At 47.7% G+C, this 26,928-nt stretch overlaps 13 protein-coding genes across 13 annotated transcripts; 2 read left to right on the top strand and 11 right to left on the bottom strand.

The window, feature by feature from the left end:
- Positions 1 to 724: 724 nt before the first annotated feature.
- Positions 725 to 1,942, bottom strand: N7466_005663 (NAD(P)/FAD-dependent oxidoreductase; the record flags this gene model as incomplete). Its single annotated transcript, XM_057165060.1, has 1 exon — positions 725 to 1,942. One exon carries the CDS (start codon positions 1,940 to 1,942, stop codon positions 725 to 727), a length of 1,218 nt encoding a protein of 405 aa, XP_057020659.1.
- A 304-nt stretch (positions 1,943 to 2,246) lies between these two features.
- N7466_005662 (uncharacterized protein) lies at positions 2,247 to 3,583 on the top strand (the record flags this gene model as incomplete). Its single annotated transcript, XM_057165059.1, has 2 exons — positions 2,247 to 3,233; positions 3,290 to 3,583. 2 exons carry the CDS (start codon positions 2,247 to 2,249, stop codon positions 3,581 to 3,583), a joined length of 1,281 nt encoding a protein of 426 aa, XP_057020658.1.
- A 760-nt stretch (positions 3,584 to 4,343) lies between these two features.
- N7466_005661 (NADP-dependent oxidoreductase) lies at positions 4,344 to 5,312 on the bottom strand (the record flags this gene model as incomplete). The annotated part of the gene is made up of 1 exon (XM_057165058.1): positions 4,344 to 5,312. One exon carries the CDS (start codon positions 5,310 to 5,312, stop codon positions 4,344 to 4,346), a length of 969 nt encoding a protein of 322 aa, XP_057020657.1.
- Positions 5,313 to 5,811: 499 nt separating this feature from the next.
- Positions 5,812 to 6,739, bottom strand: N7466_005660 (enoyl-CoA hydratase/isomerase family protein; the record flags this gene model as incomplete). Its single annotated transcript, XM_057165057.1, has 2 exons — positions 5,812 to 6,553; positions 6,627 to 6,739. 2 exons carry the CDS (start codon positions 6,737 to 6,739, stop codon positions 5,812 to 5,814), a joined length of 855 nt encoding a protein of 284 aa, XP_057020656.1.
- Positions 6,740 to 7,665: 926 nt separating this feature from the next.
- Positions 7,666 to 8,022, bottom strand: tfb5 (TFIIH complex subunit TFB5; the record flags this gene model as incomplete). The annotated part of the gene is made up of 2 exons (XM_057165056.1): positions 7,666 to 7,713; positions 7,798 to 8,022. The coding sequence occupies 2 exons, from the start codon at positions 8,020 to 8,022 to the stop codon at positions 7,666 to 7,668; spliced, it is 273 nt and encodes a 90-aa protein (XP_057020655.1).
- Positions 8,023 to 8,496: 474 nt separating this feature from the next.
- On the bottom strand, positions 8,497 to 10,179 carry N7466_005658 (putative MFS multidrug transporter; the record flags this gene model as incomplete). Its single annotated transcript, XM_057165055.1, has 5 exons — positions 8,497 to 9,034; positions 9,090 to 9,451; positions 9,504 to 9,659; positions 9,723 to 10,046; positions 10,102 to 10,179. The coding sequence occupies 5 exons, from the start codon at positions 10,177 to 10,179 to the stop codon at positions 8,497 to 8,499; spliced, it is 1,458 nt and encodes a 485-aa protein (XP_057020654.1).
- Positions 10,180 to 10,810: 631 nt separating this feature from the next.
- On the bottom strand, positions 10,811 to 12,613 carry N7466_005657 (alpha-N-acetylglucosaminidase; the record flags this gene model as incomplete). The annotated part of the gene is made up of 1 exon (XM_057165054.1): positions 10,811 to 12,613. The coding sequence occupies one exon, from the start codon at positions 12,611 to 12,613 to the stop codon at positions 10,811 to 10,813; it is 1,803 nt and encodes a 600-aa protein (XP_057020653.1).
- Positions 12,614 to 13,471: 858 nt separating this feature from the next.
- N7466_005656 (isopenicillin N synthase family dioxygenase) lies at positions 13,472 to 14,773 on the bottom strand (the record flags this gene model as incomplete). Its single annotated transcript, XM_057165053.1, has 4 exons — positions 13,472 to 14,206; positions 14,261 to 14,329; positions 14,384 to 14,707; positions 14,771 to 14,773. 4 exons carry the CDS (start codon positions 14,771 to 14,773, stop codon positions 13,472 to 13,474), a joined length of 1,131 nt encoding a protein of 376 aa, XP_057020652.1.
- Positions 14,774 to 15,224: 451 nt separating this feature from the next.
- N7466_005655 (putative MFS transporter) lies at positions 15,225 to 17,005 on the bottom strand (the record flags this gene model as incomplete). The annotated part of the gene is made up of 6 exons (XM_057165052.1): positions 15,225 to 15,579; positions 15,639 to 16,082; positions 16,136 to 16,333; positions 16,389 to 16,502; positions 16,561 to 16,724; positions 16,766 to 17,005. 6 exons carry the CDS (start codon positions 17,003 to 17,005, stop codon positions 15,225 to 15,227), a joined length of 1,515 nt encoding a protein of 504 aa, XP_057020651.1.
- A 1,149-nt stretch (positions 17,006 to 18,154) lies between these two features.
- On the top strand, positions 18,155 to 18,529 carry N7466_005654 (uncharacterized protein; the record flags this gene model as incomplete). The annotated part of the gene is made up of 3 exons (XM_057165051.1): positions 18,155 to 18,257; positions 18,313 to 18,427; positions 18,499 to 18,529. 3 exons carry the CDS (start codon positions 18,155 to 18,157, stop codon positions 18,527 to 18,529), a joined length of 249 nt encoding a protein of 82 aa, XP_057020650.1.
- A 232-nt stretch (positions 18,530 to 18,761) lies between these two features.
- On the bottom strand, positions 18,762 to 21,254 carry N7466_005653 (LipA and NB-ARC domain protein; the record flags this gene model as incomplete). Its single annotated transcript, XM_057165050.1, has 6 exons — positions 18,762 to 20,252; positions 20,312 to 20,623; positions 20,693 to 20,755; positions 20,811 to 21,054; positions 21,123 to 21,190; positions 21,252 to 21,254. 6 exons carry the CDS (start codon positions 21,252 to 21,254, stop codon positions 18,762 to 18,764), a joined length of 2,181 nt encoding a protein of 726 aa, XP_057020649.1.
- A 661-nt stretch (positions 21,255 to 21,915) lies between these two features.
- Positions 21,916 to 23,122, bottom strand: abnA (putative extracellular endo-1,5-alpha-L-arabinase; the record flags this gene model as incomplete). The annotated part of the gene is made up of 4 exons (XM_057165049.1): positions 21,916 to 22,051; positions 22,111 to 22,196; positions 22,257 to 22,733; positions 22,856 to 23,122. 4 exons carry the CDS (start codon positions 23,120 to 23,122, stop codon positions 21,916 to 21,918), a joined length of 966 nt encoding a protein of 321 aa, XP_057020648.1.
- A 1,578-nt stretch (positions 23,123 to 24,700) lies between these two features.
- Positions 24,701 to 25,844, bottom strand: sidJ (putative siderophore biosynthesis lipase/esterase; the record flags this gene model as incomplete). The annotated part of the gene is made up of 2 exons (XM_057165048.1): positions 24,701 to 25,699; positions 25,791 to 25,844. 2 exons carry the CDS (start codon positions 25,842 to 25,844, stop codon positions 24,701 to 24,703), a joined length of 1,053 nt encoding a protein of 350 aa, XP_057020647.1.
- Between the last annotated feature and the right edge of the window lie 1,084 nt (positions 25,845 to 26,928).

Genomic DNA, 26,928 nt, shown 5'->3' with positions numbered 1-26,928 from the left:
CCCTCTAAACATGACTCCTCCTACCGGAGATACTTCCTGTTCAATATTGCGACACGCGGAAAAAGAGATCCCATAATGCCCCGAGAGCAGTGCACGCCAACATCATCAGACCCACGAATACCCGCACACGGACGCTCGGATCAACGGAAAAAGAGGGTCTACCGTGCAGATTAGGTGCGTTGGCGGCAACAGCAAGATGCCAGGACATGACCGAATTGACGTGATCGACAGCGCGGGCACTTTTTTATGATTCATGGAAGCTGAGTTTCTGCGATCCACGGTGGAAGCTCCTTGGTTTTTTCGGAGTAAGTCTTCTTTGGAGATGCGGAGGGAATGTTCGATGCTGAAACCTGTCGTGTTTCGGGGTAGATCAAGCCGGGCGGAAATTTACCTCGTCAGAGCTGGCCAAGACAGAGAATGAGAGGATGAGATGATGTCAGTGGGAGCAGCTTAATTTATTTGCTAAAGCATCTTTTGGTATGTTTTTTTGACGGAGTTTTGAAAAGTTACTAACACATTTTATTGATTGAAACAACATACTTAGTATAAGCAAATACAAAACTGACATTCATGGATCGATCTTCAACATTAGAAATCACATGTGCAAGAATAAAACGCAAGATAAAACCCGATATTCAGTCGAAGGTTGACCATTCTCGAGACCCCGGCTCCACATCTATTAATGGATTCCAACCGCTTCACTATTAAGCCCGAGCCAGTGAAACTATGCTACTGCTTCCATAATTTGCCTAAACAGTTCGTCAGAGTCAGGACCAACCGGGTTGGCTAGCACGATTGCCTTTTCTATATCATCAGGAGGATAAATCAACTTCTGATTGATATAGCATTTGACTTTCTTTGCCTCAGCTCCCGTCAGACTGACCTCCCTACCCCACCCTGCAGAAATGACAGCACCCCAAGAACCAAGATCCAAGCAGCAGTTATACGCAGCTTGTTGATAGTCAATTAAAGACTCGCCAAGAAGATCTGCCGCAGCATTGTGCCCGGATACGCGACCAAGTGAAAGAGCGTGCTGACAAGACATCAACGCGTAATGTCCTTTGGTATCGGCAAAGACACAAGCTGCATCACCAGTCGCGAAGACGTTACTGACGGATGGCACGCGCAGATGCTGATTGACATGAAGACGGTTGAGAGGATCTCTTCCCCCCGGAATCTGTTGTGTCAAAGGCGTGGCTCTCACACCGGCCGTCCAGATTGCGGTTTTTGTTGGAATACGTTCTCCAGACGCAAGGGTTACGCCTTCTGCATCGATAGCCACCACGGCAGATCCAAGCTTGAGTTCGACTCCGAGCGCGGCCAAAGCTTGCATGATAACGGGCCGAGGGCCAGGTCCAAGATCGGGACCAACATGTTCTGCGTTGCCGACCAAGATAATGCGGGCATTCTTGAGTCGTTTGGGAAGTTCGGTCGCGGCTTCGATACCTGTGAATCCGGCGCCGCATACAACGACTGTATCGCGAGATGGACTTTCCGGAAGAGAAGCTAGGCCTCGGAGGTGGACATCAAGCTTCTCAGCCGAAGCTAGAGAGTCAACGTCGAAGGCATGTTGTTCAATGCCAGCAATTGCTTGAGGGCGCACGACGGAGCTACCGGCGGCTAGAATCAGGCGGTCGTATTTGATTGTTGACACAACGCCATCAACAGATTTAGCATGGACCGTGTTCGTCTCGGTATCAATTTTCTGGGCGATTCCCTGGAAAAAAGATACTCCTGCTTCTTTGAAGAGGAGACCGAGGGAGTGTGTCATTTCGGATGGGTTGGCTTCATAAAGTCGTGGACGCATGACCAAAGACGGCTCAGGAGCGATGACTTCAATTTCCAAGCTGTCCACCTTGTTCGTAAGGGTAGCTAGTCGTTTGGCCGAAAGGGCGCTCCAGACGCCGGCAAATCCAGCCCCGATAATCACTATTTTGGCCATATCTTGAGGTTCAGAATGATTGTTTGAATACTGATGGGATGAAGATGAGGATTAACTCGAGGATTTGAGTCTTCTTATATAGCCTTTATGCCGTGCGACCCGAATTTAATATCCGATAATGTGGCACAATAAGTTTCGACAGGCTAATCAAGTCTAAGAAATAAGAAAATAAGCTTCCCGAGCCTAAAATCGGGCAACCGCCAACCCGCGCCCGCAAGTGGATTCCCGGATACCCGGATACCCGCATGTCTTGACTCTTGACTCTTGACTCTTGACGACCACGAACATACACGAACTAATCTCCATGTCAGCTGAATACCACCTTGACATGGATATCGATAACAATAAAAATAATGAAAGACTGCCAAATGGCAGAGCGACGCGTTCTTCGCTAGCGTGTCTACCCTGCCGCTCGCGTCATCTCAAATGCGACGCCAAAAAACCGCGGTGTACCCGCTGCGCCGAATTCTCCAGAGAATGCCAGTATGCCCAATCACGCAGAGGGGGGCTGGACCGCGCAGCACTGAGTGAGCGGCGTAAGCGATTAGCAACCGCTGAGGATCCCGTGAATAACAGTAGCCCGAGCCCACAACGGTCGGCAGGGTCTCAGGGTCGCCAGGACTTCGGCACCGGGATTATTGACGTGGATCTCTCGAACAGTTATGGACTGCTCCATGGAAGCACAAGCACTGGAGACCAAACTTCTAGTACTGGATCTCCAAGCACAATCTCACTGCAGTTCAGCAGTATTGAGACCGATCCTTTGATTGATTTATACTACAACAACTTCCACAAACTTCATCCGTTCATTTTACCTCAAAAATATCTGACAAGAGCCTATCAAGATCCAACACGTCAAACCTCTTTGAACGCACTTATCGCTGTGATGCGACTCGTTGGAAATATTTACAAGTCACGCGAGTTATCGAGTTCATTAAAGGACCATGCTGAAGCTGGTTTCTTACAATTACTACCAACGGACCCGATCCTTGTACAATGTCGACTCCTATACTCAATGGTATTGTTTTGGTATGAGTACAAGAGTGAATCAAAATTACAAATGGATACAGCGGTTCAAGTCGCCCGTGAATTAGAGATGTTCCGAGCAGAATTTGCGGTGAAATATGGAGGCACCGATCGTGTTTTGCAAGAAAGCTGGAGGCGAACTTGGTGGACGTTATATACTGTGGAGGCTTACTATGCTGGGACTTTGGGTACTATGAACTTCGAAGTTGCCAAAATAGACACCACAGTAGAACTTCCTTGTGAAGAGTCGGAGTATGAACTTGGAGTAAGTACATCATTCCGTTCTCGAGCTGATAACATGTATATCTAACTTGATTGCAGGATATTCCCGCACCGAAAACCCTGCACGACTTCGACTGCCGAGAGTTTGCCCCCGATGATCTCGTTTTCTCATCCTTCACTTACCTCATTGGTGCTGTGCGCTGTGCTGCTTTTGCAATATCTACGGTCCCCAAGACCGCCATGAAAGAGGATTCCCCGCAGGTGATCCAGACTGCAGACTCAATATTGAATGGATGGCTCCTCTTACTGCCAAAGAATCGTAAGCAGGTCATGAGTAGGACTGGCGAAATTGACGAACTCATGTTCCAAGCCCACATGCTTATTCATGTGTAAGTCATTCCCTGCTAAAAACTAATATAGCCTTCTTATTGAATCATATTCAGCGCGAGTATCGGCCTCCACCGACCATTCTCAGACCTCAAATTCAACCCCATTGAAGAGGTGTCAAGCTGTGCTAGGGAGCCCCCTCAAGATACACCCACACCAGACCTGGTGAACATACATACCGTCCGTGTGTTACGGGCTGTTGAGGGACAAATCCGCCTTCTAGCATTATCGACAGGTGACTTCCATCACACTCCCTTTGCGACTTGCATGGCCAGCGAAGGAACACTAGCTCTATTATCTGCGTCTCACTTTCTGTTGAAAGGGAAAGAGCTTGCGATCGCACGAGAACAAATACGAATGACGATTGGATGCCTCAAAGCACTTGGTGAATATTGGCCAAGAACTGCAAGGAATGTGAGGGAGATACAGACAATTGCGCAGCATGTTCTTGGACTTGCATCAAAACCTAGCCCACATATTACAAGTCAGTCTCAGGAAGGGCTGAACTTATCTAGTTCTCGGGAACAGGAGGCCTTGGCTTCTGAGACTGGAACGTCAAGCGATGATTTTGACATGGTGCCTTCTTTGGGATCCATAGAAGATTTATGCGGGTGGTATAATATCGGTGATTTGGACCCAAATCTTACTTGGGATAACTAAGCCTCTACTGTTAGGTGGCATACAAATAATCAAATGAAGAATAATGACACGACCGAAAATTAGATTCGGATTTCTAAAAAATCCGGCGAATGAAGGATGAATCTATCTAACTTATTATGGGGCTCTCCTCGATGAAGTCGATCACAACTTTGTGTCCACGATTCCTTTGCTGAGCATAATCCCACGCTTGCTTCGCTTCTTTAAATGGAAATGTTTTGACTGCAAGGAATTTCAGGGAACCTGCATCGATCATTCGAGCAGCCTCCCCCAATCGATCCGCATGAGGGGACACGATGAAATGCAAATATCGAACCTTTGGGTGATCAACAGACTCCGAGGCATGACCTTGGCCAAAGGCCCATGCAGGAGCAGGATCTCCAACGGTCACGATAACCCCATCCTCTTTAACGCATTTCCAAGTCTTTGTCAAGATATCTCCACCAACAGTATCAAAGACCAAGTCGACACCATCGATCTCTTTATCCCAGTCAACTGCCCCGTAATCGAGAACATCGCATGCACCGAGCCGCTTCAACATCCCATGATTCCGAGACGAAGCCAACGCAATAACATGCGCACCGAATACTCGTGCAGCAAGCTGGACAGCAAAAACACCAACTGCACCCGATGCTCCCGTCACAAGGATTCTCATCCCATTCAAAAGTGCTCCATGATCTAAAAGTGCTTCCCAGGCCGTAAGAAGCGGGATAGGCAACGCGGCTGCTTCGGCGTGTGATAAAAATGTTGGTTTTAAGGCGACTTCAGTGGGCAGACATAGTACATAGTCGGCTTGGCCTTGGCCTCGGTCTGCGCCCAGAAAGCAATAGACCTCTTGCCCGATTTTGAACGGGCCTTCATAGTCTGGTCCGGTGGAGGATATTATGCCTGAGATGTCGTGGCCGGGGATTCGGGTTGCAGTGGCGTAGGGCTCTGGCCAAAGTATTTCGTCACCGGTTATTCCGGCGGCGTGGACTTTGATGAGGAGCTCGGAGTTCTTGGGAGTGGGTTTTTTTATTGAGCGATTTATGGTGATTTCTGGCGAGGAAACATCGCCTAGGATTTGAATGGCTTTCATGGCGGCGTTACACCTTTAATTCTAAATCTTTTTCTTTGATGATGGGTGTTTTGGTTGAAAGTCAAGTCTTTTAGATAATTGAGAGGAAGGTGGCGATTAAAGACCTTTTATGGGCTGTTACAAGCAAGTTGCTCTTATCACTTACGGGTGCTAAGGAGATGGGAAATCGGAGTTGGTGGTGGAAGTGACTCAGTGAGAGGCGATAGACTGAATCCCGGATTCCCGGATTCCCGAAACGGGGTTCACGAATTACTACCAGTACTACTAGGTAGTACTAAGGATAAACATCGGTTACCCGTTGACGCGAATATCCAATTACAAGGCTGAAGGTTATCAAAACAGTTTTGCAGAGTTGATTGATTTTACAATATGTACATGATTTGTAATTGACTGTCCACCCAGGCGCGTTGACACCCTCCATTCATCAATGGCTGTCCACGACATCAAATGAGACACTCCACTCTGATTATATACGGAACATTCAAGCTTTCAAGCGACTTTATAACTTCTCAAATGTCGGCTTACGCTTCTGAATCCCAGACAAAAGCGCCTTGGAAACATCCTCGGTCTGGATGGCTGCAGCATTCCACACTCCGGTATACCGCAGCCCATCCTGCACCGGGTGATCTCTTGACCAATTCAAGATCTCCTTAGTCCCCTGTACAGCGATGGGACTTTTAGTCGCGATAAGTGCAGCCATTTTCAATGCCGCAGCGACAGTCTCCTGCTTATTCTCATAAACAGCATTAACAAACCCAACGCGCAGCGCTTCCTCCGCTCCAAAGACCCGAGCTGACAGCGCAACTTCTTTCACCCATCCAAAGTTCCCAACAACCTTAGGAAGGCGTGTGAGCGTACCAATATCAGCTGCAATACCGATATCAACTTCCTTCACTGAAAACTTAACATCGCGTGAACAGAGACGCACATCCGCTGATGTCGACATGTCAATTCCCAATCCAAAGCTGTATCCGTGCATGGCGGCAATCACTGGCTTCTCGCATTTCTCGATGGCGCTGATGCAGTTTTGGAATTCGGCGACATGGCGGCGGAAGTGGGCAGCTTTGCGGGCTGGGTCTGTCCCGGTTATACCGTCATTGCCGAGGGCGCTGCCCTCTGATGCGGCTTTCACGTCGAGACCGGCTGAGAAGGCTTTGTCTCCGGCTCCGCTGAAAACGACCGCGCGTACATTGGGGTCTTCCGAGAGGTGGTTGAAGAGCTGGCCCATTTCAACCCACATGCTGTGATTTCAAGCTCATTGTTAGTTGTTGCTGGACCTGCTTATTTTTGGGTGGCTTGTATTGAGGGGCTTACGCTTCGAAGAAGGAGTTCAACTTGTCCGCTCGGTTGATTTCCACGTGCGCAACATAGGGGTGATTATCCGGGAACTGCACCGTGAAGTATTTGGGAGAGTAGTTTTGCGCCATGGTTGAGTAAGAACTGGATGTAGGAGGTGGTGGAGTGGAAAGTGCGGAGAAGTGACTCGGATTTGCGAACTTCAAATGTTGCGATCGTATGCCTGGCGTCGATGGGTAACTTTCTGAAGCCTTATTGAAAAGACGAAGTCGAAAATATCAGAAGTTTGATCATGAACGGGCAAGAATTGTTGGTGGACAAGGGTCAAGGTTGCTGTTATGTATTGTTGAAGGTGCGACAGCCGAGCTCAATGTTCGGCATCAGACAGTGGACACTGCGACATGTGCCTCGGCTCAGATAAGTCGCGATAAGGTCTCACCGCCCGAATGGCAGAATGTGACAAATTACTACCAAAGGTTACAAGCCTACAGGCCAACAGCTCAGGACTCAGGAGTGAAGAATCTAATTTTGTGAAATTGAGATGTAGGCTTAAAAATCACAAAAAAAAAACCATATATGAGAAAAAGGCTTCAAGGTGTGAAGGGTCAAAATCCATCTTTTGATATTGAAGATCAAGGGGCCTCTTTCAAGGTTAAACATGGTGGTTGAGACTTGAGAGTGAAGCTTGAGACTTGAGAGTGAAGCTTGAGACTTGGATGGGTATAGTATCAGAGGTCAAGAGAGCCAATGCACATCATCAGAGAGATTGAAATGTCGTCAATTCCGTCTTGGCTTTTTTATTCACTGCCACCGGGTGTTCTTAAGTCCACAATCCGAGTGGTGTGGAGGGTATCATGAAAGTGGCTTGCACTCGAGATGTTCATCTTCGCACGTGGGCCAAAATTCGAAACGAGGGAATGAATCTCCACTCGCCCGAATATGGCGTGAATGGGCCAATACTTGGACGTTGGCAAACATTGGTATTAAATATGTTGAAGTCGTGCATTTCGAAAAAGGGTAGGGGTCAAAGGGGGCGATCTTCGCAAGAACGGTGACTTTATTCGGACTCTGATTCATCGAGTTGTAGGATTTTCTCATCGAGGTCCTATTAGAATCCATGTTAGTGCATTGAATACGCGAAACTAGCGGGGGAGCCGAGTCGGCGAGGCAAAGCCCAACGGAGACATACATGGTCCAGACGCGCCTTCAGGTTCTGAAGCTGGCTTTCCTTAATTACCAGGTGGTTCTCATCGTCTAGATCTTCCACAATATAGTCATGTCGTTCCTCGTCGTACTTCAGGATCATGGATTTAATCGAAGGGTCGCACTCGATGAGCAGGCCTTGTGTTGCATGTAAGCGAGGGCTTGGTCTTCGTGAGGCTTTTTCGATCTTACCTCTGACTGCGCGCGGCATTTTGATTTTGGTAGTGGTTGTTGTGGTGAGTTAAAATAAGGACACGAACGACTCGGAACGAGTGAGCGTAGTGTTGAAAGAGGTGGAATTGGAGGTGAGCACTGAGGACTGATAAGATAACAAACCAGGCAACAAGGCAGAACATCTGTCTATCTACAATTTCAGTCACAGATTTTCATTTTCGATACTTATTTATCTCGAGACAAAAAATTATTTCGTATGCACTAGCACTACTTCTATGACGATTTCTCATTCCAGTTTCTTTAGTTATCAAGTATGCTGTTCCGGATACCGAGTCAAGCTGTTCCATTATCTACTACATATTCAAAAGAAAAAAAAGACTTTCTTCTCATTCATTTTTCTGTACAACCAAGGTTGCTAATTCAAACTCTTTCATGGGTTTCAAGTACCCAATAACGGTCCTTGTACTTACTATTACCCCACATTAATGGCTTTGAGAACACGCCTTGATGATTACGTACTCTCTTCTTCCCATTCATTTGTCTTCTCCTCGCTTCCTGGTGCCCAGCCGGCCCCCGCCTGGCACGCTGTAGCCACCAATGTCACGAAAGTGCCCGCTAGAAAAAGCATACGGAAGGCATGTTCATAGCTTTGTATAGCAACCAATCGCTCAATACCCTCCAAATGGGATACCGTGACAGGGCTGCCAAGAAGAGTGCGAACAAGATCTGGCTTCGGCGGGAGTCCCTGCTGCGCGAAACCTGTTTCCAAGGCGCCCTTGAGAATCCGGGTGAAGAAACCTCCACCGACGGCAGACCCGAAGCTACCTGCAAGCCCGCGGAACGTTGTGAACAGCGCACTGACAATGTAGTGCATGTGAGGACTGGTGAGATGCAGTAGGTGAGATAAGGTGTAGTTCATTAGTGCACCAGCAAACAAGCCGTTCAAGAATGTCGCAATCATATACAAGGCTGCTGGGGAGTCTTCTGTCGAGAGAATTGAAAGGCCAACAGTGGCGAAGGCGAAGAGGAAATAGAGAACCAGGCAGGATCTATGTCATCTGGGTAAGCTAATGACCTGTTCTTGAAGGATGGTGAGCAACTCACACATAGTAGCTACCTCCTTTCCGGATGTGAAGCCATCCCACAAGCAACCCGCCGGTTCCAAACCCTGCATTAGTCGGAATAAGAATGAGTCCTGCAGATGCGGGAGCCCATCCCCGAACTGAGATTGCATAGACGGGAGTGAAAAAGACGACCGCCCAGCGAGCCATCATTAAGCCAACGCCAGAGAGGCATGAGAGCAATACGCCGCGATTGAGAAACAGATGAACCGGAATAATAGGCTCGCTGGCGCATCGAGATTCAATCACAAGGAAGCCAGCGAAGAACACAGCTGCTAACGGAATAGGCCAAATTAGGATCTGGGGAGAAGCCAAGCTGGTGAGAAAGAGGACGACCGCAATGGTCTAACTTGTCAGCTATAGTCTATGCCATTATCAGCAACCAACCCAAACTTACAAGTGTCAGAGCGCCGGCATAATCTATACGAGCAAGACTGCGAAGCAATGTTCCTTCCATTAGCGAGCTGTGGTGGGTGGACGGGGGTGGAATAGCCAAGAACAGAAGTGGCCCCAGGACAAGTGCAGCTGGAGCTTGAATCCAAAAGATGAGACGCTACACACGCAAAATATCAGGGTTAGTTACCATGAAAAGCGTGAAAGAGAACACCAGACATACCCATCCGATAATAGGCGTCAAAAGACCAGCCAGAACAGCACCCGAGGCAAGTCCCACCGTATAATTAGTGCTGACAAGCCCAATAAACAGTCCTCGTCTACGGGTACTGGCGAAATCCAAAATCAATATGATACCAATGCTCATCAATCCACCGCACCCCAAACCTGTAACGGCACGCCCCAGCAAGAAGATTGCCAGTGATGGGGCGGCAGCAGTAATGAATAACCCAATGGAAAGTATGGTGGTTGAAATAACCAAGCAGACACGTGAGGTGAAGATTGCTGCAAATCGTCCTGCTAGGGGAGTTACACTCGAGGCTGCGATCTTCAAATAGAATTAGCTACGGCATTCATTACCCCAGAGAGTCCCGGTTTCTTACCATAAATGCTGAGGTAAACCAAGTGGCCTCGGCAAAAGCATCCAAGTCCGCTGCGACTTCGGATTGAGCGGTTGTCATCATTGAGATATTGGTAGCTATTGGAAATTGGAACCAATCGATCAGTGTCTCGTCTGACCAAGGATATCCGACCCGGATTTCAAGCTGGAGTCACCCTGGATGAAGATAAGAACGGCCATTAGAGCAGCAACCAAGAACCCTCTCAGGGTAGTTAGGCTCGCAAGAGAGTCATCATTGGATGTTGGCTCGATAAGCGGAGTTCGTTCAGATGCTGGTGTTTGTGTAGTATCTGACATTTTGACGATGGAATGTATCTCATCCAAATGTAGGAGGATGGAGATTTGAGATAGAAAGCCATTGGAATAAATGGAATAAAGCAGTAGGATAAGAGGAATTCGGAGTTAAGCGGATGCCCGATTTCCAATCAATGCAATCATAGATAGCGGGAAACAAGGGATGCGGGGGAATCGCTCAAAAAGGTAAACAACGCCATCTCGCCAACAATGACATCAAGACGAAATTAAGCGATGGATCATTTTGAACAGAATTCTTGAATTTGCCATCTTAATTGTTACTCGCACTGATCTTTTTTCGTGGAACATTGGAATTCGAAAGTAGATTTTTATATGATCGTCTAAGTAAAACGGCTTTTTATCTTGGCGCCGATCCATGCGCTGTACGGTCTCGACTCTCACGCAGTAAACACACTTTGCCACCGTTGCTGTACCCCTGTCAGAACCTTCTTCAAGTCAGTCGCCTCAGTTGATTTTGCCGACCACTTTTGTGTCTGCCATGCAAGTTCAAATCCCAAGAGTTGGTCTCCCAGAGCCGTCGTATTGTAAGAAGACGCAGTGGTTGACTCTAAATATTCCACAAAAATCTTCCATCGCGGGATATAGTAAGAGGACACGAGACCACCCCACTGCTTTGAGGCATAGTCAGTGATTTCCCCACGGGGACCCCACAGTGTGATCTGATTACGAGCATTGTACTCGTAGAAAGATGCTAGGCTTTCATTGCCATGCGCCCAGGAGCGAGCAGAATCAATCCAAGTCGAGAGTCGGAAATTCTCATTCGTCAAAAGGACAGAGTCAAGGTCAGAGAGAAGCTGGATCAGCTTCTGTCCATTTTCTGAAAGGCTCTCTTTGCTCGTCTCAGATGAATTCCAGCCCGAGATCAGTTTGCTATATAGTGGGATGAATGCGTTAGCCATGACCTGGCGGGTCACATCAACCATGTCGTGCTGATAGGCTGAATTAGTCCACAGCTTTGGCTCGGAGTTGGCAGCTTGGAGCATGGATTGCCATGCCCGTACCACCACAGAAGAATCATAGGTAAGCATTGTGCCATGGTGACCAGTCTTGTTGATGAGACTCTGCGCGGCGGGCTTGAGCTCAAAAATGGACTTAATCACAGCATCGATATCCGCGAGATTTGTATTGTCGTAAACAGGCTTTCGCATAGTCTCCCAAGCATCGTATAGTCCCTGCGGAATAGACCCGGAACCACTATACCGACTAGTCACCCAGTTGTGGAAGTACTCCTCTGTGTCAATGGGAGCCGAAGACCAAGCCTGATCCAAAAGCAAGTCGTACACAATTTCATTGCCTTCTTGGCCCTCTGGGCTAAGTCCATAGCCGACCATAGAAGGAGAGTCGATCAGAGCCTGAGACGAGTTCTGCGTGATGTTGGAAATCTGGCCATAAAGGCCCATGTTGCCACCATAGTCGTGTAATTGGCACCAAATCCAGGGCTTGCCATAATATGAGTCCGTTCGACTCCATTGAGGCTCTGACTCGGAGAAAAGGTCTAAGATCAACATATCGCTATCATCTTCAACGCCAGAAAGGTAGGCTTCCACCCGCTCATCCGTCCAGAAGTCCTCCGAGCTGTAAAATAGCCAACCTTGCATCAGCCATATCGCGTCCGGGTCAACATTTTTTAAGCTCTGCCAAGTGGTGCTGGTGACATTGCGGAGATAATCCAATTCTCCTGAATAAGGATCCATCTCATTGTACTGATCCAAAGTATAGATGTGGGTCACATTTCCATAAGCAGCTTGCTGCTTTTGAAGGAAACTGGTCTGTAACGGCGCAAAATGATCATCGAATGGCTCAAGGAATGAATCATTAGTATACTGCGTTTGGAAACCATTCCACGATGATGAGCGAACGACGCTCGCATTTGGATATACACGGGTGATGCTGTTGGGGACAAATCCGGTGAAAGCAGGAAGTACGGGTGTCATTCCAAGCTCAACCATGCGGCCGACAATCTTCTTCTGGAGGGCGAATTGTTCGTCAATCCATGCTGTGGGCAAATCGCCACCCCAGGAGCCTTGGATATTTCCGAACCGGTTCCAGGCTTGGAAAGCAGGTCCACTGAGGAAAGTCGCAATCTCTGCGTCGGTGAGACCAACTTCCTGGAATACCTCCACCATGATCTTTTCAGCACCGACCCAAGCAAGGGGGAGATTGATTCCACGCAAAGCCATCCAGTCTAGCTCTGTCTCCCACTCCTCCCATGACCAGAAAGCTGTGGTATAAGAGAATGTAACTATCAACGTCAATTGTCAGCTTCCAGAAATGAAAATCCAATGCTGGAGTAAGATTTACCTGTATTGAAGTGGTACCTCCAAGGAACAGTGCTCGAACCGTTAATTGGTGAATCAAGACGAGGGAGTTCAGCAGGCGCGTGATCCAGCCGACTTCCAATGAACCAATAGATGTCAACATGGGCGATCTTGCTCAAATATCGATGAAGACTAAAATAGTGAGTGAGATTTCCGTATCAACCGATTGTAATTAACATACCCCGAAGCGAGAGCACTGAGGGTTGTTCCGTGCACGATAACAGAGCCATCTGGGGCATCTTGAACGGTAAATTGATCATATCCACTGTTTCCAGTTATATTTGACACCAATTTAAATTGGAATTTGTCAACGTGATTGGGCAGTCTTCTCTTGACAAGATTGTAGAGACCATTGGTGGACTGTGCAGCGCCTGACACGGCAAAGAGCCCAATCACCCACTTTGTCCACAACATCGTATACCAAAACAAAAAGCCGCGCTCGTTAGAGAGACAATAATTAAATAGGAAAAGAAAAAGAAATAGCAGTGACTTTAAAATAGAAGACAAGCTTGTTTATGCATTTCCCCTTGAAGCTATCGCCAATCAAAACAGACGCAACTGTTGCATCCTTGCAAAACCCCGCACGGCGCACGAACTGCAACCAACCAATCCTACATGTGTCGATCTATTATCTAAACCCACGCTTTACTTATCAAGGAAAGATTGTCCCTCGAGACTTGAAATTTCAAATCAATTATAACGAGATATGAAAGGTGGGGGTTATCGAGTCACAAAATCCTGTTGTCCCTTTAGAGCGGTCGCCAAAATATCCGGATAGAATCGTTCCCCAACATCCTGATGACTTGTGATTCGCGCTATGAAAGTACCTTGACCAATACTTGTCTGGAACATTGAGTTAAACGTCGCTTCGGCATCAGATTTTACTTTTTCATCCTTGACCAAGTCTCGGATGTGTTCCGGAATAACGAGATCTATATTTGAAGCAGAAAGATCAAGACTCACACCTTGAAAGAGCGGGAATGAAAATCGAGGACCAAGGGAGTTTCCTTCAGCATCCACAAAATTCTCGGGGTGGAGGCTGACACGATGAGTCGTCGCTGTACAAATGCCCCCTGTCAATGCCTCAAGAGCTCGGCCAATGTTGACGACGAAGGAGTTTGGAATTGGTGGTGCAGAGACCCAGGTTCCGGCTTTATTTTGAACCTCTAGACCATGATGTGAGGTTGCCTGAAGGAGGAAGGTGACGAAGCCCGAGTCTTTGTGTGCACCTACGCCTTGGAACCCACTATCATTGCCATTGGCTATTGGTGGTGGGTATTTGATGAGTTTCAGTTTGTGCTGCTGGGGGGTTTCGAAGGCTTGGTTCAATGCTGTCGGTGGAAGGTCTAGAGCTTCTGCAATGAGGGCCGTGAACGATGTTGCAAATTGGCTGACCTCTTCGATATACTGTTCCACTATAAAGCGGAATTCCGGGATGGCTTCTTCATCCGGCCACTGAAAATATTTAGTCTTTGAAATGAAATACAAAGGAGAATTAATACAACACACTTGATTCGGACCGACAATATTTCTATAAAGCGGTTCATCGGGACGAGGAGCAGGAAGTTCAGTAGCAAACTAGGAAAATTAAGCACGAGCCAATCAAGTCAACCGGAGGAAGAGCAGACTAACATCAAATTGTTCGCGATGATCAAGTTTCCGAGCGGTGATCTCGGCTCCAAGTCTTGAATAGCCTAGAAAATGAGGGCTATTCACCATTTCGATTTCCAACTTCTTTTCCAGGGGCAACTCGAAAAGTTCAAGTGCTTTATCGATAAATCTGGACCGGAAATCCTCAGAGAGGGGTGGGTTTTTGAGATAAAAAAACCCAACATTAACTAGAGCTTCTCGAAGTCGATTCAAAAATCCCGGCTTTGTCAAAGGGGACTGCGTCTGGGAAAAATCCAGAATTGGAATTGAGGTGAATGCAGCAGAAACTGGATGTGGTTGTGTTGACTGGTGTAGTAGTTAGCAGGCTTGATACCTGTTCAACAGAGGAATCAACTAGTAGGTACTCACCATTTTGGTGATCGGAGCTGTGCTTTCCCTTGGATCCAAGTTTCTATAATGCTGTTCCTCCCGCGCATACGCAGCAAGGCTTATGACGATTCAGTGGATATATGCGTTGCCAGCCTAACAGACGAATCACTAGAAAAAGAAAAAGAAAAATCAGTAATTTGAAAATAGAGGATAAGAACGCGCTGTTCGTGTGCAGATCGGAAAATGGCTGAATGGCAAACACTCCGCGGCGGGAAACGGGCAATCTGATTGGAGGGCGATGACACAACTCACCAAGGATCACGCGGCATGGCTCTTGTGTACCCCGCTTAAGATATGGCCATTGGAGTATAGGAAATCATATTGAAATAATTATTCTTTGGGTATATTCTAACAAATTTGCTCTATCCGATACAGTGTGACAACAATGGCGGAGTAAGGAACCCGAATCCTTGTAATCCATATTGTCAAAGATTTAAAGAATATAACGGAATCCAACAACACGACTATCCGGATCATCTGCACCCACAGAGGGAAGATCATGCGAAGTCTCCGCCTCTTCTAGCCGCTTGTTCATCTTTACATGAACAAGACGAATGACAACGGCCACGATCGCGACCAATAATGCGATCACCGCAGTAGCTGTCCCGCCAGGGACATATCTTGGCCCGTCCGAATCTGGCCACATATAGCTTCCGTATATTGAAGCTGTATTGCCAATCATATTGGCAAGCGCAATTGCAGCAGATCGCTTGACCAATGGTCTAGGAAATGAGTTGGCAACCCAGGCTAGAATGATCTGGTATGCGGAAACGGCACCCATTGGCATTCTGAAGGCGTTAGTGACACCGGCCAGAAGAATCTGTAGGGGGGGGTTAATAAGACTTACAGGAACATAGCGAAGAACCTTGCACCCGTATTTGTTGTGGCAGTGCAGATGACTCCTCCAACAACACTGACCATCATCAAGCCGATGATATGCCAACTTCGTTCATTCGCCTTGCCGGACGAATAGGTGACTAAAAGGGACACCAAGAAAGTGGCAATCCAGACAGGTGCGGTTATCAATAAGGTCTGAATGTTGTTGTATCCAAGCGTTTTGACAATGGTCGGGAAGAAGTATTGGAAGTTCTGTGACAGGAGTGAAACATGCTGAAGCAGGATGAACAGGTAGATGCGTTTATCAGCAAATACCAGAGTTAATGCCTCTTTGATGCCACTAGTACTTGCGTCGTCTGCTTCGCCTGCATCGTCAATTAAACGCCATTGAGCATATGCTTGCTCTTGGGGATCTAGCCATGAAGTGGTTGCAGGATAGTTCGGAAGAAAAATGCTGGCGAGTGTCAGAAAATAAGACATCGTAAGCAATCGCATAGGAGTACTTACGCCGCCAGAAGAGATATTCCTGTAGTAATACTGCCCTCTATTATGAATAACCATCTCCATCCGGCCAGATTATGGACGCCGTCTAGATTTCCTAGAACGGCAGCTCCAATCAATCCGCCAAAAGCATTCGCCAAAGAACTACCGGCGTAAAACCACGCGATGCGGACGCTCAACTCTTTTCTGGTGTACCAACTCGACCTAGAGCAAGAGTTAGAAGCTATTATATATGGTATTCTTTAATGTTAGAACCCACATCAACATCACAGCGCCTGGGAAAAAGGGAGCTTCAACAAATCCGAGGAAGAACCGTGTCACCACCAATCCGGTGAAGGATTGAGTCGCTGCTTGGCAAGCAGAGATGACTCCCCTATAAAACGATGAGACTTTCCGCGGTCTTTTATTTGTAAGCTCGGCTGAGCACTCACCAAATGGCCATGGCGATCCCCAGGAATAGCGAAGGCCGGATTTGAGTGAGAAGGAGATTGGATGGCAACTGCATCAGCAGATATCCCACGAAAAGAATACTGGTAGCCAAGTTATAGTCCGTCCCTTTCATTCCCAGGTCTTTCTCGAGAGATCCCAAGCGCGCCTGTGACAAATTGCTAGATAAAACTCGATCAGTGTGTATACGTCGAGGAGCTTCTCGGACAGGGATTCGTACTTGCGGTCCAAGAAATTGAGCAGATACATGAGAATCAAGAATGGCAAAAGATGTAAATCTACCTTGCGTAAAAGGGTACGAGTCGTTTTCTGATGCCATTCAGGACCTTTCGAGGCATATGCTTGATAGAGGGCATCTTGTTCCAGCTCAGAGTCCTTTGCTGATGCCCTCTCCTGGTACTCAATTTGTTCTGCGTCTGATTTGGCCATGATTTCGACCTGGAAATCTGTACTTTGAAGCAGATTTGTGATTATGATACGCTCTTTATAAGAGACCTAGTCGGGAGGGAGGTCAATGCAGGCCTATCGGTGCAACTCCGATGTGATACCAAGAGCCCCGAGGGGAAAGAAAAGCAAACACAAGCTCATGAGCTCTGGAGAGTAACAAAACTCTGTCTTTCAGGGTCTGCAATGGGGGAGGGGCGAGCGGCTTGACTGAAGGCCTTTGGGGACTTCTATTGGTTGGTTACACATGGGGAAATCCGGTGGGATTTAGCATCCCGAAGTGGGACGCGGGGAAAGCCATCCCTTAGATTCTCACTCGGGGAAGCGAGGCCCGAGGGGGTTATTTGATCTAGAAATGAAGATAGTTGCTGGGCATTCTTATTCAATTTTTGGCTTCGATCTTAGCTTGGAAAAAACATGATTCCAATTAGGTTAAACAGGGTGATGGGTTTGCGAATTCGAGCAGTCAAGAACGCCAACTTCCAAGGGCAAATATACTCCGTATACAACCTTGGGCTCTGGACCGCGGGCATAAGGCCCCTGAACGCAAAAAGGTCGGAATTCTCCGCCTCGAGCGATCCACCAAAATGCCCAAGTGAGCCAAAGAGGTCAAACTCGGAGCTAAGACCCGGATCTGCTGAGTCATTGGTAAAAAGCGTCACGCGTTTTATGTCACCTCACGTGACTAGAGGCTGTTTGCCTAGTTTGTCTTTTAAGCCTGAGGCATAAGCTGCCAAGATACTCAGCCTGAGGCCGCCATCGCTATCTTTGGAAAACAACTCCATGACGTCAGCCAATGTTGGCTCTCCCTGCGCCACATCCAATGAGCCCATATAAACCTGATCGGATCGGCAACGATGACCTCAGATCCAAAAAAGTCTAGCTGATATGACCTAGCCACAGAAGACACAGGAGACAGACAAAGAGGGGGTCCGTGGGGTCAATCATCCAACAATATCGATCGATCTGAGCGCAGCAATGACGCTTCCAAACCAAATCGTTGTATGGATACCATGATGTAGTTAGACCAAAGTTTCTATAAATTGAACCTTTTCTCCCTCATCTTCATGCCCATTATCACAAACAAAAACCTCTTACTCTTTCAATCCAACTACAACCTCATCACCATTCATAATGGATAAGCTTTCTGGACTCGCATCAAAGCTCAAGGGCGGTAGCTCCTCTGGCTCATCCTCAAACAACCAGGCTGGTGGACAGGAAGACTACGTCGACAAGGGTGAGTGGCTCTCATAAACCAAAAAAAAGAAGTCTCGATTTCTGATATCCTTTAGCTCTCGATGCTGGTGAGCGAAAGTTCGGCGGCGGCAAGGTCGACCCTGCTAAGATGCGCTCCGCCAACGAGAAAATCACCGACACTGCTCGTGAGAAGTTCGAAAGTGCCACTGGGTGAGTATTTTGACCCCACTATTCAACATAACATCATGGAATCTGGTGCTAATTGTTGTTTCAAAATGCAGAAAGAAGGTTCCGGAGAAGATTTCCAACTAGAAACGCCATACGATACCATCGCTCGGCAATAATGACCGGATGTTATGATACCACTTGATACGAAAGACTAGTCATATTATTATTATTAAGGACATGTTACCCCGCAGCTCATCACGCGCGAGGTACATGAATACCAACATATTCATTACAATTTTGAACCACTTAAGTTTTATCGTACTGAGTAGAACGCGTGCATTGATTAGCTTAAAACCCAGAACAGCTAAACCGAAAACTAATGTCGCTGCAGAGCTGCCAAGAATGCTCCGATTCCCCCAGGGTTGGTATACATGGTATTCGCCCGACAAAGCTGCAAATTAGTACTGATGCGCTGTGTCACAGTGGAGGTCGTACTCCCATAAGCAGCTAAAGCGCGCTCAAAATATTTCTGAGCTGGTGCATACTCCTGCGCCTGGAAGTGCACGTTCCCAAGCATCTCTAAAATGATTTGCGTTTCTGGGTTATCTATACCCCTGCGCCGCTCCGTCCAGTCAAGGTAGCGAACCAACCATGGTAGTGACTCGGTCCGCTTGTTCGCACCCATCGGAATCTGAGGCCCCTGGAACATGTACATTATTCCAATGCTACTGACAACGTCCATCGTTTGTGGGTGCTCGGGGCCGAATGCTTCTTCGGAGAGTGCCAGGGCTCGGCGAAGTGTCTCGGAAGCTTCGACGGTTTGCTGAGCGCGCGTCAGTCCTCGGCCGAGTATTGAGAGGGCCCGGACGGTGAGGGGGTGTGACTGTCCGAGAGCAGTTTTGAGTTCTTCATGCACATTTGGCAGCAAATCTACTGCTTGTCGCACGTCAGGCTGCAGGCGGAATGTGACATAGACACTTTCTGAATGATTGTAAAGGATCCACTCAAGCGTGTCCAGAATGGCAGCATATACTCTAATGTGGTTATCGCCTAGAAGACGTTTGTACGTCTCGGAGATCTTTTCTGCGGTCATGAGCGCGTTTTCTCGTCGATTCAAGCCGTTGTATGCCATGCCTAATCGGCGACGAGTCTCCAGGGTGTCGAAGTGGTCTTCCCCTATAGTCATCTGCTGTCGGGCTAGCACGTTGGCGCAGATCGACTCAGCTTCAGAATAGTTGCCTTTTGAGCAAATAATCTCAGCCATTAAGCTCTCTGTCTTCATTGACAACGGATGTCGCGTTCCAAATACCCGTTGTGCATTCTCAGAAACCCACTGGGCCCATTCGGTGGCCTTGGGGATGTAGTTGCCTTCCAGCTCCACTTCCGCTAGCAAGTATCCAACTGACAAGGTGCTGGAATGATCCGCACCCAGTGTCCGGAGATGTTCCTGGAAAAGCTCATAGTCGATATTCCGTGCCTCTTCCCATTTCGCGACATTTTTCAACTCTGCCGACCGGATTGATCGGGGATCTCTATCTTGAGCCACGAATAACGTTCCCGAAATCCTAGATGCTGGCTCATTCGATCTTCCAGGTGGTGCATACGCAGAGCTGCTGTTGGAATGCATACGCGGTGGCACCGGTGGCGGAGACTGAGCTGCTGCTGGATGTGGAGTTTGCTGAGGAACGAACCCCTGATCTGCCAACAATGCCTGGTCTACCAACTGCTTAATATTCCCCTTGATTAACTTATACATAGGCCCCCGGCTTGCTACCTTGCACATCTGGGAATGGTCTGCGTCAAGTTTCAGTTGAGTCTCTCGTAGTCCCGACAGGCCGAGAACAGCGGACTCCTCATCCACAACCAACTATTTCAATTTCAATCAGACATCCGCCACACTTATCATGTATAAATCCATGCACTTACATGGCTTATAGACGCTGGACCCACACCGGCAATTGGAACTTCTTTCCCTTCGATGAAACTGACAACGCGATAGTCCTCCAGTTGGTGTCGGAATCGATCGGACATTTGACGCGTGAATAGAGAGTTATGCTCCAGACAGTTGAGGAGGTCGTTACTAGCTTGGCCTTTGGAGATGAATCTGGCAACCCTGGCTGCGATCTTTCCCAGCTCGACTGCCTTTGCACCGCGGTGTGGAGTGCCAAAGAAGACAAGCCCAGATGTAGCCGTGCGGATGGAGTTGTATTTGGGATCTTCCTTCGCGTTGAGAAGCGCCTATGCAAGTCATGATTTTGGTAAGCGTCGTGCATAATGTTCACAGGTGAGTGCTTAATGTTAACATACCTGTTTTATGACCAAACCACCGAGACTATGTCCAATGAATATAATCTTAGGCGGCAGGGCATGCTAATGGAAGTCAGCTTGTCATTACCTATACTTACTCCGCTGGGTGTGATATTACCATCGATGGGGCCCGCTCCATATCCAACAAGTTCAATAGCGTGTTTGCATGATCCTTGATACTGGCAGTAGACATAGTCTGAGCGTTGGTGATGTTCGAATTATAGCCATAAACAAAGACGCGTGCGAACGGCATATCCTCTGCCAAGAAATCTGTTGGCCAGAACTTGCCGTTCTCGTGCGTCCATGTCTTGAAAGGATGATCATTTCGACCGCGAGCATTCAGACCATGAACGAACACAAAGCTGGAAATCTCCAACATTAGCTCTTCTCTATACCAAGGTAAGAGGGCCTCGAAGAGGAAGAATCGTACTCGACTTTAGCGGCATCGCGTGGTGTATAGACTTCCTGTAGAAAAGGAAACTCGTACAGTTCCCCTTCCTGTCATTCAATGAAATACTTAGCTTCAAGCTCAAATAACAAGACGGGGTATATCCCATACCATTTTCAAAGTTAAAACGTGGATATGTGTATATGGAAAAAGGGAAATGGCAGATGGAGAAGAACGTTTCTTGGATTGGGGCTTCTCAAGTTGAGTACAGCCTGCAGGCTGAATACGAGGATGACGGCCAGTGTGACCCTTCGTCTGCCAGTTCTCATCCCTCTTGGCAATGAATCCCGCGATGATATGCCTTGGAAACAACCAATAAATTTGACTGTCAGCAATCGGCTAAAATTGCCCTGGAATATCCGCTGTGGCAACGCCTTGGCAGAGCTAGGATGTTAACGGAATGGGTAGACGAGGGTCTTGCATGAGGCTGACGGGCCAAGAAAAGTCATCTGCCAATAATATTATGCTAACACGCCGAGGAGACTCATTTTCAGGACTCGTTTCCATATGAGCTGTGTCTTGGCACCAAGATCTACACAGCCTTGGACCCTGAATCTTTTATGCATGTAAAATTTGAAGGAATAAGAATAGTGAGATGCCACGTGAAGCTAAGCCCCCCCTCAGAAGTTGATAAAATCAGTTCAGTTTCCAGGACCTGGTTTGCCCACTTCTTCGACCACCAGCAGCACCAGCAGCATAATCGTTGCTTTGTAAAAGGGAGATGCGATCTGCTGAATTTGAATCCAAGACTGACATGACAGCATGTCAGAATAATTTAAACGACAGGCCATCCAGTCGACCAATCAATGACGTTCCAGCCAAATTGCTTCTCATCATTGGCATAACCGATACTGGTGTTTGTGTAGGCATAGTAAAGCACAGTACCGTAGGTAGGGTCGTCATATACACCCCTATGGTCGATTAGTCTCGATCCAAAATCGCCGGTGAAATTTCCCAGATCGTCACTTACTGCCCTCCAGGTCCATAGACCTCCCCATGGCTTTCTAGAACAATTGTGCCGCCTCCATCGGTGCATGCAAGGTCATCCGCGTCGACCTGGTAGATGTTAGGGTCAATATCACGAGTGGAAGGCATTCATCAGGCATGGAAACTTACAAAGCTACCCGTTGCAGTCTCCGAGCGACAGACCTTGATGTGATACTCCTGTCCTGAGGCAGGCAGATCCGTATCATAGTCACAACAGTCACCCCAGGAGTAGAATAGGTAATAATAGTCTCCATACTTGTACATGTAAGATCCTTCCTCTTGATGGGTACTATCCGGGTAGTAGGCAATGTTGTACGAAGATCCGCTGGCAGCAGTTGCCGCAGAGTTCATCTCCACTTGATAGATGTCATCCCAGAACGAGCCAAAGTTCAGGTAGTAGGTGCCGTCGACATCGATCAAACTTGGATCAATCGCATTGTAGATCTTCGCAGACGAAGATTCAACACCAACGGAGCCATGGTCGGTCCAAGAATCTAGATCCATTGTTTCGGAGGTTGCGAGACCAATAGCTGAGTCCTGCGATCCAGAGGTAGAAACGGCGTAGTAGACATAGTAAAGGCCGTCGATGTAATGCGCATCGGGGGCCTAAGGTACATTGGAATTCAAAATTAGCTTATGATAAGACCAGAGAATGAGGATCCATTAACCAAATATGACGCGACTTGAGCACGTCAGGTATTAGTCCCAGAAAAGAGAAGTAAACTCACCCAGAGGTCCGTGTTTCCAGCGAGATCAATCGACGAGCCATCTGGTAGCATGGATCCAATGGTCGTCCATGGTCCTAACAAGCTCGAAGCGCTGGCGTATGAGATTTCATTTCCAGTGGAAAACCGAAAATATAGGTCATCCGATGCTCTTTGAATGATTGTAGGGTCATAAACAACGCATGCTCCAGAGCAGCCCTCCGGATTTGCATATCCGGACGCTAGTGCTGCAAAGAGCGCCACCGGTACTGTGACTTGCCGAGGATGCATGGTCGCAAGTTTTCATATAGAAAAACACTTGGAGATAGACACTGAAGTCATCTTCAGCGGAGAATGAACTATTTATGATCAAAAAAAACAAGCTTCTGCATGATCTTGGGCCAAGACTCATTCGTGGAAATGGCGCTGTCTGGTTGACGCGGCACGGGTGGTCAGCCGTTCTGGAAGAATGCTTAGATGATGCATGAGTGAATGAACAAGGCTAAACAGCATGTGGGGTTGATCTCGTGGAGTTTTGTCAGGCACAATCAACATGAGAATGGATGACGGGTGGGCTGAAACTTGGCTGAGAACTGCGCCGAGTGGTGGATTTGTATGTTCCTGGCGTCTGTGCCGAAGCGCCCCAAAACAAGGTTTCTGCAGAACTTGGCTGCCAAAGAGGGAATATGCCGGTCTCAAGTCCAAATATTGTCGCGCCGGGGATAAAACATTCTGTTTTCGTGACTAGCTCGTTGCTAGACTTGCAGACTGAAACATCTACGATGCGCGGACAACTCCGTGGGCCTAGCGTATGTACATACGGAGTGGTAGGTATCGAGCTTGGATGAAGTGGACCATCAGCCTCATTCCACGTGCATGGAATTGCTGTAGTATTTTGTAAAGATTGTGTAGGTTAAAACTTGAAACTTCCAACGCTTCGAAGGTTGGGAGACACACAATTTGAGGTACTTGGAGCCTTGAATGTATGGATAATTTAGGATATTTTCATGAACGCTTGACAGGTCCGCTTACCGCTCGAGATACTCGGGATGTTGATTTATCATCTTCCCCGAAGAATCCAATGGATCGGAGATAACATAACATCGTGAAATTTAGATCACATGAACTTCTATAAAAATTGGTGCAAAAAGTAGCACAAAGAAATTATGAGAGATTATGTAATTGAAAGTTGATGCAAACAGTGCAAAATAGCTGCGTGGGAAAATCCGAGGTTGGAACTCCCCTATTTGCATACTGGTACCCCGGAGCATTCACAGTATGCAGAGATCTGTGTTTCCTCGTGCCCGATCAACCACATTTGCAGTAAGCAGTGCTCAGATGGGGTACTTGCAAAAACTCCCGTGGACTTCAGCGTTCCGCCGGGGTTTTGCCAGACAAGGTTGCTTCCCCAGCTGATCTACACTCCCACCACGCAATTAGGCATGGTCGCAATATGCAAGAGACTCTGCAATCTGCTTCAGAAGCCGAGCTTGACCCAGCATCACTGGCTTTTCCCCTGATCTCGGCTTGCTAGCTTAATAAGAAGTACCACATAGTTAGTTATCAGCCACCGGTTTGCACTACTGCCCCTTCAATAAGCCACCTCTTCGGCGTCCATTACCCTACATGATCCAATCATCCTACAGACTCATATAATCCGCTGGGGGATTAGCCATGTAAGCCAATTTCCATTCAACCTGGTCCTGTTCAATTTCGTTGATGAGGGAGCCATTTGGCTTAAGCCTTGGATACTTTGATATGTAGAGGACTGATTCCTTGTGATTCTTTTGTTTCATTTCATCGTAATAAATAACAACAGAAGACCCATCTCTATCCTCTAGTATATGCGCAGTAGACTATAGTTATCCATTATTTGGTAAGAGCCGTTTCCAGGTATCCCATAACTTTGCCAACAAGGAACTTCCGGGGCTCGGCCTGGTCATCGTTGCTCAGCGCATGAGAAGCGTTCGGGATAATAGCACTGTGCTTATCATCCCACATCTGGAATTTATCGCCGTGATTAAGGGCATTCTTCCAGCGGGCCAGGTTCTTGTCCTTATCAACCCAGCCAGGGACGGCCTGATCAGCCCCAGAGTACAAGACCATCAGCTTGTGCTTCAACAGACCCTGCTGCTGAATCAAACCAAACGTGGTCGACAATTGCTCATCACTCAGATCCGCACTGAACAAATCATCCTCTCCGGGAATGTGCGGGCTCTCGGGGCTATAAAGACTCAAGAACCGACGACAGCTGATAGGTGTATTGGAGGGATAAATAGCTGAAGTCAACTCAAGCGGCAGCATAGTATCATATTTGCTGTTCGTCCGAACAGCCTCCTTTGCAATAGCTTCCATCTTATCACAGATATCCCGCATTTGATCTGATGAGTTGCTTCCGAATCCATGCTCAATGCACAGCTGAACAGCCTCGCGATCCGAGACGGGAGCTTGCATGATCGCGCCGTCCAGGGGTAAGCGGTCGGCGTGCTCGAGACCAGCATCAAAGGCTGGTGCGGAGAGGTGCGGGTTTGGTCGGTAGAGATAGTGCATCACGCACTGACTACCTGTCGAGTGACCCATCATGACGATCTTGCCCTCGCCGAACTTTTCGGTCTTGTAGTCCTTGATATAGTGGAGGCATTCTGCGATCTCATTCGTATCGCGGTCTAGGTGGCCGAGGCCCCAGGATTGGTAGGAGGATGTGAGGTTTAGGGTGAAGAGGGACCATTCGGTCGGCTGGAGGGCTTTGGCCAGATCGGCCATGTAGGATGTTGTTGCGAGGCCATCGCCGAGACCGCCGACGAAGAGGAGACTGTGGGGTTTGTGCGCAGCGGCAGTGGTGTATTCAAATGTGACGAGGGATTCAGTCTATGATGAAAGGAGCATTGTTAGCTATTCTGCTAAATCCGAATTGGAGCAAAAGAATAAAACAGAAAACAAAAGAAGAGCCGAGACTAACATAATGGTGCAGAATTCCTGGGAGACCGCCCTTTGGCCAGAACTTGGAGTACATTTTCAAGGTTGTGATTGATGTGATGGGGGAGGGATAACTTGAAGTTGGGAAAGGTGTCAAGTTGCGGTGTGTCAGGTGGGCTTGTAGCAACTAGAGTCTTTGAATGGGGTTATGTATTCAGCCGCGGGGTTCATGCAAGTTTGCCGTTATCAGATCGAACTAAAAGACTAATTTCCGAGACCGGCTCTGTGTGCCGTCGGCATCGCAACGTGCAGCTGTTTGCCCTAAACCTCTTCCATAATTGACCCCACTAGTAGGCTCGGGTTGTCGCTTCACCGATTGACTTCTGTTGGGCCTGCCATCGCTAAATTTAATTATGGGGGAGAACGATGGAGTCCGTCGGAGTGAGCGCTTGAAAACGGAAACAAAAAAAATGTCAAATGTGTTCCAAGACATCTGGACTTATTGGTGGGTCCAATTTTGAGGTAATTTTGTAATTTGTACAGAGCACATGTATGGCGTTGTATATGCCAGGTACGAAGATACCGGTATGCGCGGTATCGAGTGTTTGGCAAAGACCGTAACATGAAACATGGCGTATCCATACTTGTACATCCATACGTATTGTCATCCGTACCCATATTTGCGTTAGGTCCACAATGTGGGTCTACCTCCGCTCCTACATAACACGGTCTCTTGGCGAAAGATCTTTCTCCGTACAGAAAGAAGATTAGATTTAGGAGCGGCAAGACCGGAGAATAATCAAGAATAATCAGATTATCGGCGCGCACGACCCTCCCTTCTCGGGCTTGAACGGAGACCAATTGCTAGTCAAGGGTCAATGATCACACTACTGTAACCCCATTCATGCAGGTATCAAGGAGACTGTGCTAGCTTGGCATGCATCAGAAGACCTCGTTTAAATGAAGATGCATGTTTCATCAATGGCCTGTATAGCTCGTTCATCCACCGTGCCCGAACAGGAACGAATTGTACCTGGCGCATTCGCCCAATGCCCGTTGAATCGGTAATTCCCGCATCAACAAAACTGGGTCCGATGGGGCAGCATAACCCTCATGCCTGCTGATGGCATTCTGTGTCAGCGAAGGGTAAAGACCCATATTTGAAACATCTCGATTTATAC

Source organism: Penicillium verhagenii, assembly GCF_028828195.1.
Source record: "Penicillium verhagenii strain IBT 33310 chromosome Unknown utg000006l_segment0_segment0, whole genome shotgun sequence".
Classification (NCBI taxonomy): Eukaryota; Fungi; Ascomycota; class Eurotiomycetes; order Eurotiales; family Aspergillaceae; genus Penicillium; species Penicillium verhagenii.
The sequence above is the reverse complement of the archived record's forward strand: the minus strand, read 5'-3'. Positions and strand labels throughout refer to the sequence as shown.